General features: G+C 38.9%; 1 protein-coding gene and 1 long non-coding RNA gene across 2 annotated transcripts in view; both read left to right on the forward strand.

The window, feature by feature from the left end:
* The window catches only part of LOC130682071 (uncharacterized), a 131473-nt gene extending 127265 nt beyond the window's left edge, over nt 1-4208 (forward strand). The window contains exons 3-4 of the long non-coding RNA XR_008995387.1: nt 2643-2733; nt 3820-4208. This is a non-coding gene — a long non-coding RNA (uncharacterized LOC130682071). The remainder of the gene's footprint in view (nt 1-2642; nt 2734-3819) is intronic.
* A 6848-nt stretch (nt 4209-11056) lies between these two features.
* Nucleotides 11057-11761, forward strand: LOC130682070 (sex-determining region Y protein-like). Its single transcript, XM_057496202.1, has one exon. It carries the CDS (start codon nt 11072-11074, stop codon nt 11759-11761), a length of 690 nt encoding a protein of 229 aa, XP_057352185.1. The 5' UTR covers nt 11057-11071.
* The last annotated feature ends 2827 nt before the right edge of the window (nt 11762-14588 follow it).

Here is a 14588-nt window from a genome sequence, read left to right on the forward strand (position 1 = left end):
AGTCCGGGTTTCAGCAGTCCTAGACGTCCACCCCCTACCCACTCCATTTCTCTCCCTCTTGCTGGTGAGCTGGGGTGGAGGGGAAGGATTGGGTCCCACTGGATCATGGCTTTGCCACTTCATCCGTTTTCTACGAGATCTTCTCTTTTCCACCGATGAAAGCAGTCTGTTCCAGCCTTCTTCCCTTTTGCTCTCTCAGGATTAGTTGTATTTGCTGTATTTTCATGTTACATGTGGTTTTTCAGAGGAGGTTTCTGTCTTACCTTTCACACCACCATCTTTAAGCCAATCTGTTTTCCCTCTCTTTGATAAGTATGGTGATGTGTTTGTCTATTTTGCTTATCTGTTGAAGAGCCAGCTCTTGTTTTCATTGATTTTTTTGTAATGTTTACTTATTCTCTATTTTGCTTATTTCTGCCTGACTCTCCTTTGGGATGGAGCTGCAGTTGCTTTTGGTGGGCTGTGCATGGGGCCAACTTTCTGTCTGGGACAGTGGCTGATTTCTGTGCTGAAAGTCACATCTGATGGAATTACTGTGGGCAACCATCTTCCATGAGGCAGCAATGAAAGCTCCTGCTGGGCTGGGTAGGACAGGTGGGGCAGATCCACACAGGAGCACCTTCATTGGGCTGAGCCACCATCAAGGGGACTGGAATTTTTGGAGCTGGCTCTTGCAAGTTCCCCACCAGTTGGGCTGAGGGAGGGATTGGGAAAGCTGGGAAAACCTCTTTAGCTAAGGTGGTTACCCTCCCAGGGCAAAGTGACTATGAATTCAGTGTAATTAAAGGAGGACAAGGGAAAGGTTGGGAGAAATGGTTTTTATTGTTCACAGCTTTCTCAAGTTTGCTAGTCAGGCACCTCACTGTCCATCGCCATCAGCCATGGCACATATTCTCCTTCCCTTTCCACCCCTTCTGAGAGGAACTTCATGGGCAGATCTTTGGTCACTGGCAAACACCAGACCTATTACAAACAAGGAACAGAGGGAAATAGAGAATGGCTATTTTCTTCCTGTTTTCTCTGTACCTATTGCCCTGGCTGTGGCCTATTGATACATAAATAGGGTGGGAAGTGCTGGGTGCAAACTTCCATTTAGCACACAACCTCCCTCTGCCTGTCAGGTAGCAAAGTTATTCTCTACCTGTCAAGAGGCAGCCAAATCTGACCTCTTCTCAGCCAAGCAGGACAGGTGGAGTCACTGGGCAGGGAAGTTCCCCGTAGGGCTTTACCACCAGCCAGGGAGATGGAGCATTTGGTTCTGTCTCCCTCAAGCACCTGAACAGTTGGGATAAGGGAGGGCTATGGAAGTATTGTGCACCTGCCCTTCTCCTCCAGAGAGAGCTTCCTCCGACCCTTGTCCCTGTGGCACACTTCTGGTAAACCTTTCAAACAAACACCTGTGCTTTGGGTTTCAGCAGAATAAGTGGAGCTTTCCTGTCCTCCACAAAGCAACAGGAGTGTTCCAAATGTCCCTGGTGTCCAGCCCGTTAATCACCAAAGCCTGATACAATGTGGATACATGTTCCCAAGCAGATCTCCAGGGCCAGGAGTGCAGAGCTCCTGAGTACTGAACCCACCCCTGCTCCATTTCTCTGCCTTGTGCTTGTGGACTGGGATATGGGGAAGGGTTTAGGCCTCCGTCAGTCATGGCTCTGCCACTTTCCCACTCTATGTGTGGTCTTTTCTTCCCCAGGTGTAGGTGGTCTGTTCTGCATTCTTCAGGTCACTTTCAGAGTTGCTTGTATTTTCTATAGTTGCTTCCTAGGCCTGCAAATGGAATGAGGTGTCTGCCTTGCCTTCCTACTCCACCTCTTTTCTACCATTCCAGCCTTTTCTATTACAAGAAGACATATGACTGTGTCACATAATCGTATTCTTTCAAAATGTCCTGCTTATTGTTATTAGCTTATATTCCCGAAAGGTTAGGACTTCTGCCTTTTGCAGAATGGGGCAGACAAGGGGTTCTGAATCACCCCTCCTAAAGAACTACTTGATGCCAGGTAGGAGTTAAACTGCACTGCTGCATTTTCAGGAGGCAAATTTCAAAGGCACTATTTTGTATCTGCTCTCACTGCTTCCTTTGAACAATACTGACCTGGGCTATGTTCGAGAGGAACAATTTTCCTCTGCCCCTCAAGCTTCTTCTTACTGATCTAAGAATAAAGTTGATGTGAAACAGATTAATAGAAGAAAATCAAATTTAATCTTGTACATCTGGGGACTCCACATATGTGAGAGGCTCAGTGACAGAACGGTAAAACAAGGCACCTATGCCATTTGAGCTAAGGAAGGGTATAGGAGTATGGGACCCTAAAGAGGGAGAGCAATTCATAGAGCAATAAGCAGAGCTGATGTTTGATAATTTGATGCTTGCCCTGCCATACTGATGGATTACTTGCATAAAATTTATCTCTGGTAATAACCTTTGGGGAAGTACTCCCTATTATTATCTTCTAGATAGTTAAGGGATGGGCAAAAGCTTCTCGTGAGCCAGCAGGATCTTGACTGCCTTCAGCCCCAAATCATCCACCTGCCAAAGTGGCACATTTTGGGGCAGCCTTCCCTCGGTCCCTAAAAATATTTTCTGCTACTATCATCGGACTCTATTTAACTTCATATTTTATCTCAAATTTCTTCCTTAGTGACAGCCTCTTTTTTTCTGTTACTGGATCACAGCAGCACCGTCTGAACCCAAATTCAGCTGCTCATGGCTCAAAAGGCCAAACTTGAGAGGTAAGTATTGGTAAAAGGGAAGATGCTTTGTTTAGAAAGCTGGCAACCTGGGAAGATGATGGATTACTGTCCCAAGACCATCTATGGAGTGCTATTCAGAGTGAGAGTTTTCTGAAGGGTGACTTCAAGGAAACAAGAGGGAACTATGTGCAGAATCAGCAGTTAATCAATGGCTTGTGGGCAGACTTACTGATGTCAAGGAGACGTGTCCTTCTACTAACATATTTAGAAATATCTATGATTTGCAAGATGCTTCTTTATGTCTGTGTGTGTAAGTGTATGTACACATAAAATTATGTTCCTGCCTTCAAGATTCATGGAAAGCATGAGGTGGGAGAAATATCAAGGTCTGCATTAAAAAAAAAAAAAAATGTAAGGATATCCTCAAAGGAAGATGAGCTTCTTTGGGGAATGGAATATCCTTACCTATAGTTTCCAGGAAGCTTCAGGTAAAATTCCTGAAATTCAGAAAGGTCTATTTATAGGGCAGCATGGAGAGAGACTACTTAGCTGCTAACTTCTTAGGCAGTTTCAAAATGGAATGAGTGTTGGAGTGTCTAACAATTCCATAAGCTAAATACCTATTTTATAAGCCCTCATGCTTTTTATTTAAGTAGATTATCACTGAGAAAATTTTATACACCTTTTTTTTTTTTTTGCACAAGCATAATTAGACCACCACCTACAATGGCTAGCAGTTTTACTTATATCTACTTAAGGGTCCTAGAAGAGGCTAATCAGTATTTTAAAATGCCAAATATCAAAATGAAAATAAGTTGTCCATGGGCACACACAGAACACCACAGAGGTGCAATGACAAGAATATGTAGTTTTGGGCAGGCATATTAAAGTATCATTTTTTCAAAGACTCAGCAAATGTAGATACGCAGAATAACTTGATGAGCAAATGAGAGATGAACAGCAGAACAGAATACTTGATCCCTGCCAAGTTCCACGTAACAAACAAAATCATTTATTGCAAGACTCAGCCTGGGCCCTGAAAACCGAAATAACACCTTGCTGCCCAGATTAACATGACTTTGTGCTATTCCGTTATCTTCATTAGAATGCCTGTGTTTTCCCCAGGACTGTCCTGGACCGGCAAATTCTTAGATTGTTCATTAAAGGAGCTTCCGGAAAGACTCATCAACTCTTCAAGGGAGGACATCAACAGGTGCTGTTTGTACCCTCAGATCTTTGAATAATTTACCTCAAGATGCTTGTCTTGCTGTTTCTACCAATGAGCTATGTTGGGCTGTGATCCTATATATAATCCTAATATAGGCATCCTAATTCCCTGGGAAGACCCACCTTAAAGCAAACTGCCAATTCTCAAAAATTTCTGACCTTACCTTCCCCACTCTTGCATACTGCCAAAGGTCCATGAAGTGGTATTCCTCTTCAACCAGTAGTGAGCAATAAAGTCAATAAAGATTTTTCTTATCTACAAGTGTATGTTGATGAGTGTGGTTTGGGTGACATTGGGGAGTCAGGTTTCAATGCATGTAAGCACACAGTGGCTGGAATAGATAACATATATTTGAAGATACATACCTTGTTTGTTTTGACAGCACTTACTTTTCAGCACTGATTGAAGTAGTCTTATCAGAGAACAAGTATTTGTGTTAAATATATTTTATCAGCACCAACATTGGAGACATCTTTCCCCATTGTGTATATGGGTGGGGTCAAAGCCTTTAATTGCAAAATTTGGAAAATATGAAAAGTGTTCATCATTTATAACAATCAAAATGACATATATACTGTAATAATAGTAAACCATGTGAATATACTGGGAAATGTATGCAATCACTTTAGACTTTTCTAACACCCTTATTTTATGAAAAAAACTTCACATCTTCCTTGCTACTGCACACGGCTCGGGTAAACATAACTTTCCTAAAAATCAAAAAGGATTTACTAAGAAAGCATTAGAAACAGAAAGATGAGGAATCTCATTTGCTCTAAAAGCCTGTGATACTAGATACCCACTGGCTAGTCTAGAATAAAGGGAAAGAAAACTAATGAAAATATAAGTGATATGAGAAGTAGGCAATTAGTTATAAGCAAAGCTATGATGGGTATTAAAAGAATCACAGGTGGTTTATAGTTTATAATAATTGAAATACCTGAAAATTAAAATCAAACATCGTTTTCACAGCAACATATTAACTACTAAGTATCATGGAAGAGATCAGATAGATATTACCATTTTAAACCACTGATCTCAGGTGATTGTTTTAACTGATTCTTATTCAAATTTCAAGCAAGTTATAATTACTTGCTTGAGGGAAAGAGAGAGAGAGAGAGAGAAGGGAAGATCATCAATCAAAAGCTCCAGGCTGTAGCTGACCAGAAGTTCCATGTTCCTGGATGTAGTCATTTCAACAATAATACAGTACGTCCCCAGGACCACCGCATCCGTGTTGGGCATGACATATATTTATGTCTGACCATCATCAACAACAAATCCACAAGCCTTATGTATGGACTAACTGTGTGCCCCTGGACTTTCCCCGCTTCGTATTAGCCTGCTTTCATTATCTATAGCCAATGTGAACTTAAAGAACTCTTTTTCCTTGAGACCCCTTATAAATGTTCCTTGTTTCTTGAGTCTGGTGCCAAGTTGCTTCTGTTGACTGGTCTTGCTGATGAAGCAGAAACTTCCCACCCCAGGGCTGTCCTTAATCTGGCTACATCTGTAAAAGTTCAGTAGACCCTTTTATTTCAGATATCTCAGTCTTGGAAGCTTTAGATTTGTCATCTCCAACAAGCAACAGTTCCTAGCTGGTGATATACCGGAACAGTTGTCATTCAAATAAGACCAAAACAGGGATGCACATTATATCCATTGGTTTTATATTACTGTTTCAAAGGTTAAAAAATAAAAAGAACAAAATGGAAATATAAGTGCAAAATTGGGAAAGTTTCCATGAAATGTATTTCAGCTAAAGGACCATATCTCTCATATATAAATCACTAAGGAGGGAAAAAGAATACTCAGCAGAAAACAGAAATATTCATGAGAGCTGACCAAGTATTGGATACTAAAGAAAGTTTTTCAAAGAACTTTAGAAACCGAATGAAAACAGTCTCTGACTTAATGCAAGAGAGCAGAACACTTCCACAGAATACCTGTAACAGATTTTTCTTAAAGTAGTTTTTGGTCAAACAGCTGCTGGTTCACTGGACCTTCAAATAGCTGACCTTCAAAAGAAATAGAAGGGAGATAAAAAAAAAAAAGAGTGATTTTCATTTTACAGAAAGGGATAAACTAAGATAAATAGTATCCAAGCTGATTAGAAGGATTAAAAAGAGTACATTAGATGTGGACATCAGAAGTCACGTGAAAAGGAGTGAGGCCAGCTGTATGTTTCAAGGTAGAAAGGAGGATTGCATATGTATACAGTTCCCTGTTTACATATTTCAGGCTTGACTAGCCGAGATGTGATTCCCATCAGTTACAATTAATATGGGAACATGCTTCAGGCTGCGTAGTTTTTTCTTCGAAGATTAAAATCTTGCTTTTGGAGGCAAACTTCTATATTTTGGAAAGGTCGAAATGATAAAAGAAAGTGTTCTGCTGAGGTCAGAGAAGTAAAGCAACATTAGCAAACTAAATATAGTGCGTATGTCCTTTCAGAGTACTTTTTCAGGTGGTTTTTTCCCCCTCCAGATCGATTAGGAAACTCCTGGGAAGGAGATTTCAATGAAATTGACTATGTTTAAGGGAGTGAGATTTCACAACATTGAACAGTTCTTAAAATAATGAGCCTGAAATATGGCTTACTTGTTCAAAATCTTGAAAGAATGAAATAAGTGAGCATTAACTTCTACCTAACACATTGACTGTATTTCATCTGAATACCTTAGGTTAGTCCATGACTTGTGAATCCAGCAAGACTGGAAAGGAAAAAAAAAAAAAACTTACGTAAAGGACATTTAATCTGCAAACCCCAAAGAGAACTACATAGAAATTAATTTTTTTAATCCTAACTTTGTTACTAATCTATTCAGTATTTTCACTTATCTGCTGGTGTTCTTTGATGCACAGAAATTTTAGAACTTGCTGCTGTGTGCTTTATCTACTTTGTCTCATATTGCTTGTGTCTTTGAGGTTCCATGTACCATTAAGTTTTAAAAAATATAGCCCATAGACAAAATGAAAATTTAGATTAGTAAGGTATTAGTGGTATAAAATTTGGGGGAATTACTTCATGACCATAAAAATTAATATTTTGATGGGAATGTCCCAATAAAATTAGAGGAAATAAGTGGAGTAATATTCCTGTTATATTTTATTGTACCCATTCCATAATTTGAAAATATTCTGGATTTTATTTACTTATTTATTTTGGTGAGAAAAAGAATAAGTTATTAACATAAAATTTCATGGGTTATGTTGTGTAAATAGTGTGGAGCTATACTTCCATTCACCATAGAAATAAAAATCAGATCCTCAAGGGACTATTTTTTTTGGCCAATGAGAATAAGGTGTCTATTGTCTATTTGTACCTGAAATGCAGCTGATTTCTTTGGAATAGATCAGTATTATTCATTTCTCATTTATATTTATTCTAATTGGAAAAGGAACCAGACTCTTGATGAAATTACTCATAGGTATTGTCTTTCAAGCATTTTTCTAATCCAACAATAGCAGTCACACCAAAAGGTGAAATTTGAGTATGGTACTTTGGAAAATTTTGTTCTTAGTTAATCTCTTTTAGATTTAATGTATCTGTATCATTAAGATTTAATGGATCTATATCAGAGTCATATCACTTCCTACCATTTAAGATTGTTTATGGTTGTGATTGATGACAAGATAGTTAGTAGCTGTTGAGAAATAATCATTAATGAACAAGCCAAGGTTGTAATCATATAACACAGTAGTGTTGTAGCCCTTTATTTACTGAATTTGGGGGATGGGCATGGTGTCCTAGCTACCCAGGAGCTCAGGAGAGCATACTTTTTACTCTCGGTATAAAAGCTCTCTATTTTAAGAACCGATAAATATTGTATTCTGCACATTTGCACATAAACGGAATCATTCATTGTGCGGTCTCTTGTGTCTGCCTTTCACCCAAGATAGTTTCAAGGTTCTTCCATGCTGCAGCAGGTACTTACTTTTGCCTCTAATTTCTATTTTAAAATGGTGTATATATTCTCTCACACATTAAACAATTTCCAGCTTTACAGTTAAATAGTGTAACTGTAAATACTCAACCTGATAGCAATTGAGTATCATCCCTGGTGCTGAGATTAAAATGAGCTGAAACATCAAAAAGGCACTCAAAGAAACATTAGATAAATTATTGATATCATAATACCTAGGTAAACCATATTACCTTCTCTCCCCTCCCCTCCACATTTGCATGAAAAATTGTTACCCCTCACCATTTTTTAAAGTAAATTACTAGGTCTCTTCCTTGCTCCAAATTTGAGGCTATGTTTACCTCTTTTGTTAATTAAAGCATTGCAGAAATATTTCAAGAAGCTGCTATACACCAGGCACTATCCTATGAGCTGGATGGAGGTCAAGCAACAATTAAATCCCTCTTTTTTTTTAATTTAAATTTTATTGACTCTCCACCCACCCCATTCCCCTTTCACAGAATGATATATAGGTATCTGTGAAGTTCCAATTGCCATTGTTTTTTCTCTTTCTTTTTTCCCTTTGGATATGGTTAAATATACATAACATAAAATTCATTTCATGTGTTAACTATTTACAGTGTATGATTCAGTAGCCTTAACTACATTCACAATGTTGTGCAATCATCACCTGTATCTAGTTCCAGGACATTTCTTTGCCCGAAAAGGGAAACATGCACCCCTTGACAGTTACTCCTGGTGCTGCCTCCCCCTTATCCAGTTCTTGGCAACCGCTAATTTGATTCCTGTCTCTAGGCATTTGCCTCTTCTGTGTATTTGCACATAAATGAAAGCATTCATTGTGTGGCCTTTTTCACACAGGATATTTTCAAGGTTCTTCTATGTTGCAGTATGTACTTATTTTTGCCTCTAATGTTAATTTTGAAATGGTGTATATATTCTTCTCTCACATATTAAACAATTTGCAGCTTTACAGAATCTGGCTTGGTGTAAGTGTGATTAAAACATTTGATTTTTCGTTAACATATTTGTTTTAAATTGGGCCAAGTAACAGTATATTCCCATCTTATTTTGATCTTGACTACTAAACTTTCCTTGATGATTAGGATGCAAATTACAGGATGCATAGTCATCTTTTGAGTGAACAAAATTAATTTTTGTTTGGATTTTCTGGTACTAGTGCTCATGGCATTTACTGCATAAATCACATATGTGTGGATTCTTTGCATGTAAGGCAGGCCTCATCTAAATTTTATTTTCTTAGGAATGTTGACGTTTTTCTTATTTAGTCCTAGTAAGGCTTTACTTTTACTTTTAATAGGCTGTGTCCTTGCCATCTGTCATTATTACTCCCACCGAGACAGGGACCATGGGTGTAGTCAGAATAGGGTGAGGGTCTCCAGAGAAAAAGTAGAGCAAGATAATTACAGTCAGAACAATGTAGCAGTGTGCAAAGAAGTCCCTACTTGAACGCTGTGAGAAGCATTACACACAGATAGTGAGAATCAGAGTCACACTAATTCTCTAGGGTAAAGATACCAGACTAGGAATATAGACATCTTCAGTGAGATCAGTTAAAACAAGCAGCAGCTTAGCCTGGAATGTTTGAGTGTTCTGCAGCTAAAGAAAAGTGTCTAAGCATAACCAGTGACTTCACTGTAGCAGTTTACATCCTGACACTGTAAAATGTACCTTAGTCTGCTAAAAGGCCCAGCTTATTTTAACCATACCTATGTGCTATATTTCCTTCTCTGATCCTAACCAAGTCATCTGCAACCTAGGAAAAAGACTAATTTAGTAAGCAAGCCCAACTCTAAGCAGCCCAAGAAGTTAAGAAGTAAGATTCTTAACTTACTTCAGCAAACAGACAACAACCCAGCCCACCTTGGGGGCAGGGTAGGTGGTCTTAATTGACATGCTCCCAGAGGGAAACTACTATCTTGAGAAAGAATCAGAGCAGAAAATTTCTTCTGTTACTCATCAAGAATGAGCATTCTGGGACTACTCAAAAAGTCACCCCTAACCCTCATTCCTGGAAATCCTCAACCGCGCATAAAACCCCTAGACAATGAGCCAACCATGGGCTCTCTCGGGGCAGGAGCTCTGTCCTCTCACTTTATCTCTAAATAAAAACCTGTACCTGGCTCTCCTACCTTGAGTGTTTGTGAAGCTCATTCTTCAGCTTCATGAACAAGAACCCCAGCATCACCACTTTGCAGATGTGGTCATAAAGCTCATTTGGGAGGAGTTTCCTCCAATTAGGGTAAAATACTTTAGATGATCTCCGTTTATTGAGAGAAGGCAGTCACTTATTTCTGGTAAGCCAAAGCTTTTTTATTTTGTCCTAAGGTTGAGGTCAAATATAAAGGACGATAAATTGGTGGCTGTAATAGAGATTTAATTTATATCTGAATAGTTTTTTTTTGATCAGGTATGTAAAAGAGCAAAGGAGGGACTTAAACTTTTGTACAGCTTACAATAACCAAATGAAAAAAACAAATTCAGTCCTTTTAAGTGTTATTTTACCATCAGTGAAAGTGCTTGAGTTCGTAGGTCATCTGTTTTTATTTTAATGAACCAATTTTTATGTCTAATTTCAGTTGTCCCAGAGATTGGCATTATGTTAATAGATAATGGAATAGAATTCCGAGTTCTTTGCCAGTGGAAAACTTACGTGGGGTTTCTTTGTAGTTTCAGCATAAGTGAAGAAATAGGATGGCAAGTACCCTGAATTCAGTATCTTGCATGTGTTTTAACGGCTTATAAGTAGGTGGTCATCACGTTTGTTTCTTTGTAAATAACACTCAGAAATACTTATTATGATAAGCAATTCGTTAGTATCTCTTTTCTGAACCCTTCATCTTTTGATTTAAAGGGGTAATAGAATAATAACATCAAAGTTTGTTTTGTACTTTTAAGGAGCGGGATAGAGCCTTCAAAGTGCTGGCTTGGATGTAGAGACGACACACAGGGTGTTACCAACTTCTCAAGTTTTTCTTGAGAAGGAGTAGGTCGGCTGGGCTTTGGCTAAGAGCCCAGGGAAGATCTGAGGGGGGAGGTGTTGGGGGCGGAGAAGTATTTTATTACACAAGTTACAGTAACAAAGTCTGTGTTAGAAGTCAGTTTTGAACAATAGTAAACTAATTTCCCAACGCATATACCTTCGAACTTTGCCGTGCTATCATACAAAACAGTTTTATCGGTTCATTCACATGGTTCTGCCATGTTCCGAATGCTGAACAGCGATGATCACAGTCCAGCGGCGCAGCAACAGAAAAGCCTCGCCTTTGGGCAAACCTCTTCCCTACTTTGGACGGCGCATCGCAGCTCAAATTATCCATGTGAAACAGGAGGAAATGGTAAAGAGAGCGGCCAGGGCCGCGTCAAACGACCCATGAACGCATTCATGGTGTGGTCTCGAGATCAAAGGCGCAAGGTCGCTCTGGAGAATCCCCAAATGCGAAACTCGGAGATCAGCAAGCGTCTCGGGTACCAGTGGAAAGTGCTTACAGAAGCAGAAAAATGGCCATTCTTCCAGGAGGCACAGAGACTACAGGCAGTACACCGCGAGAAATACCCGGACTATAAATATCGACCTCGTCGGAAGACCAAGAAGCAACAGAAAAGCGGCGAATCGCTACCCACAGAGCCGTCCACAGTAACGTGCACTCAGGTGGTCGGAAACGAAAGGCTGTACCCGTTCAGAAATCAGGACGGCGGCACTGAGGCCACACAGGCACGACTGGAGGACCAGCTGAGTCACTCACAGCTGGTGAACACAGCCAGCAAGCTCCTGCAAGCGCCAGGCACCTCGACAAGCCTGCATGACTACTGGGCAACTACGCAGATCCACGCCGACATTCCCGGTCACCGTAATTTACAGCCCGGACTTTCTTACGTTTATTTTCCGTAGTGATTTCCTTACTCTCTCTCCATAACAAAGGGTTTATTCATCCCAATATTACTATTATTTCTTCAGTAAATTCATCTCAGAATAACGCGTGTGAACATGCTTAACGCTAAAGAATTAGAGGACATTCCGAACAGATTCAACCGGCGTTTATGGCTGCGGAAGAGAATACTAACGATAGAGAAGTTTTCTCGACAACTGAAACTGTTGGAGTCCCAAAACCGTCCGCTTTTCTTTTAGTGGAACAATATCTGTATCTATTTCAGTTGTTCCACAGATTGCCCATGATATAGCTCTGAATACATATTGATATCCTGATAATCCTCAGCATAGATAAAAGAATCCTCACTCTTCATTTGAAATGCTGTAGCCCAGAAATACAGTGGTGAGGAACACGCACAAAACGGTGCTGAAGAATAAATACTGCTATTCCGTGGAAAACCTCATAGCGGCTAAAACAATCCCTTGTAGACCGTCTGTTCTATTGGTCTTTCAGCTAATAACGCGTTTGCACATAATTAACAAAGGAGTAGGTAAATTCTCTCTTGTTAGGGACTTTATATTTCTCCCTTGCCCGCTGCAGAAAAACCACTTTTGCAGTTCAATTCCTTTCCTCCACACAAATCTGTGCGTTTTGACGTCTACTTTAAACTGACTATAAAATCAGTCCGGAAAAGTAAAATCTTCACTTAAATTCTGTTCTTTTTTATATCGGGACGAGACTCAAGGTTCTGCCTCTTCTTGTGAAAAAGTTTCTCTTGACAATGGCACTATACTTGTTTCCACTTCTGTCTAACTTGTGCATTTATAGAGAAAAAAGAAATAGAAGATTGAAGTACATAAATTATTCAGACCACGGGGCATGGGGAGACCCGGGCGTTGGAGACCCAGTCTGTTTAACCGGATGAGATGTCAGTGAATATTTAAACCCAAGGCCCTATGAAATTTGCATAAGGGTAATGTAGAAAACTGGCGGAATGCAAAGGGAAGTTTCAGGTTTTACAAGAAAAACAATTCCATGGTCAAAATACATATCATACGTATGAAAACCAATTTTCTTCTACATATATTCAGAAGCTTTTTAAAAACAATGCCTCAGTCAAACTCAAACACTACAGAGTGTGTATTAGGGCTAAGTGTCACGTTTCTGAAAGAAGTTTGGGTTAAAATATGAGTTAACTTTGCAGACTAATTTGTTGCAGAAAAAAATGTTGCTTAATCTAAAATTTGTGACATAAATTTCAAATATGCATTGCAATGAGCTTTTAAACAGCTGTCTAAACTGCTTTGTATTTTTAAATACTTTATGTACATTTTATGTTGACATATTTACTTGTGTTTTTTTTATATTCAAAACCTCTTTCCACATGTCAAGAAATAACCTCTACTCTGAGCTTTGCTGTAGGTTGATTTTTCTTTCCTTGAACTTAGAGTATAAAATTTTATGTTCAGCTTCTTTTGCTAACCATAGTTTCAGTGACATTCAATTTTTTTATTTTAGAATTTTGTATATGTCATTCCGTTTTGATGGACAGGTGAAGGGGCAGTTTCTGGTTTTCATTTCGCAAATAGTGCTGTTCTTCGTACATTCATATGCACATCCATGGGAGATCATTTACATCCTGCATTTCTGTGGAGTTACATATTCAGGAAAGGATATGTTCTTGATGCTTATAGATATATTTTAGTAAGTGATTTTTGATAGTTATATATTATTATTATTATTATTTCTAGGATGCATTTGCATTTTCTAGAGGATATTTGCTATGATTGAAAAGACCAACTTAAATAAAATATTTACAGGGGGGATGGGACCAAACTAAGAGCATGGTCTGTAGATACCATCTGTATTTGAGTCCCTTCTGTGTCTGAATAGGATTGACTTTGAACAATTTACTTTACCTGTCTGGACCTCAATCGCCTCACCTTTAACTAATGATAATAGGACACAACAACAACAATAAAATCACCACCCCTCTGGAATGTTCTGCAGACTGTTAGTTTAAGTATTTAAACATTCAGTGAGTACCATTATTTACAGTACTTGAAACAGAGGTCTAAGTGAGTAAAGCACATTATTATTTATCATTAACATGAAAATAGTTGCCTCAATTAGACATATTACCTAAAGAGTAATGTAGATACCCATACTTGACTTAGATATTCATTAATCACTGAAGCAGGTAATAATTTTCCCACTGATACAAAAATGTTTCTTTACCATACACTCATTTTCCATATGTACCTAGATCTGTTTCTGATCCTTGGCTTACTTCAGTACAGGATTTAAATATTTTAATTAAGTCACTTAAAATTTGAATTCATATTGGGTTACTAAAAAAAAAAGTCAACTCAGTAATCTACATGAGATGTCATACACACATCTTAAAATCTCCAGGATGATGAGCTTTGACAAACACCCATAGCTGAGTAACTAGAACCCCAATTAGGTTGTAGGATTTTTTTCCAGTTTATATATATATATATATATATATATATATATATATATATTTTTTTTTTTTTTATTAAGCTATCATTGACATATATACTCTTATGAAGGTTTCACAAGAAAAACAATGCAGTTACTACACTGACCCTTATTATCGAGTCCCCCCGCCCATGCACCACTGCAGTCACTGCCCATCAGCGTAGTAAGATGCCAGAGTCACTATTTGCCTTCTCTGTGCTACACTGTCTTCCCCATGATTCTCCCACACACTGTGTGTGCCAATCATATTGCCCCTCAATCCCTTTCTCCCTCTCTCCGCACCCACCCTCTCCCACCCCTCCCCTTTGGTAACTGCTTGTGCCTTCTTGGAGTCTGTGAGTC

Source organism: Manis pentadactyla, chromosome Y, assembly GCF_030020395.1.
Source record: "Manis pentadactyla isolate mManPen7 chromosome Y, mManPen7.hap1, whole genome shotgun sequence".
NCBI lineage: Eukaryota > Metazoa > Chordata > Mammalia > Pholidota > Manidae > Manis > Manis pentadactyla.

Bases quoted from the DNA above. Each gene is read 5' to 3' on its own strand.
- LOC130682070 (XM_057496202.1), top strand. From the start codon at position 11,072: ATGTTCCGAATGCTGAACAGCGATGATCACAGTCCAGCGGCGCAGCAA.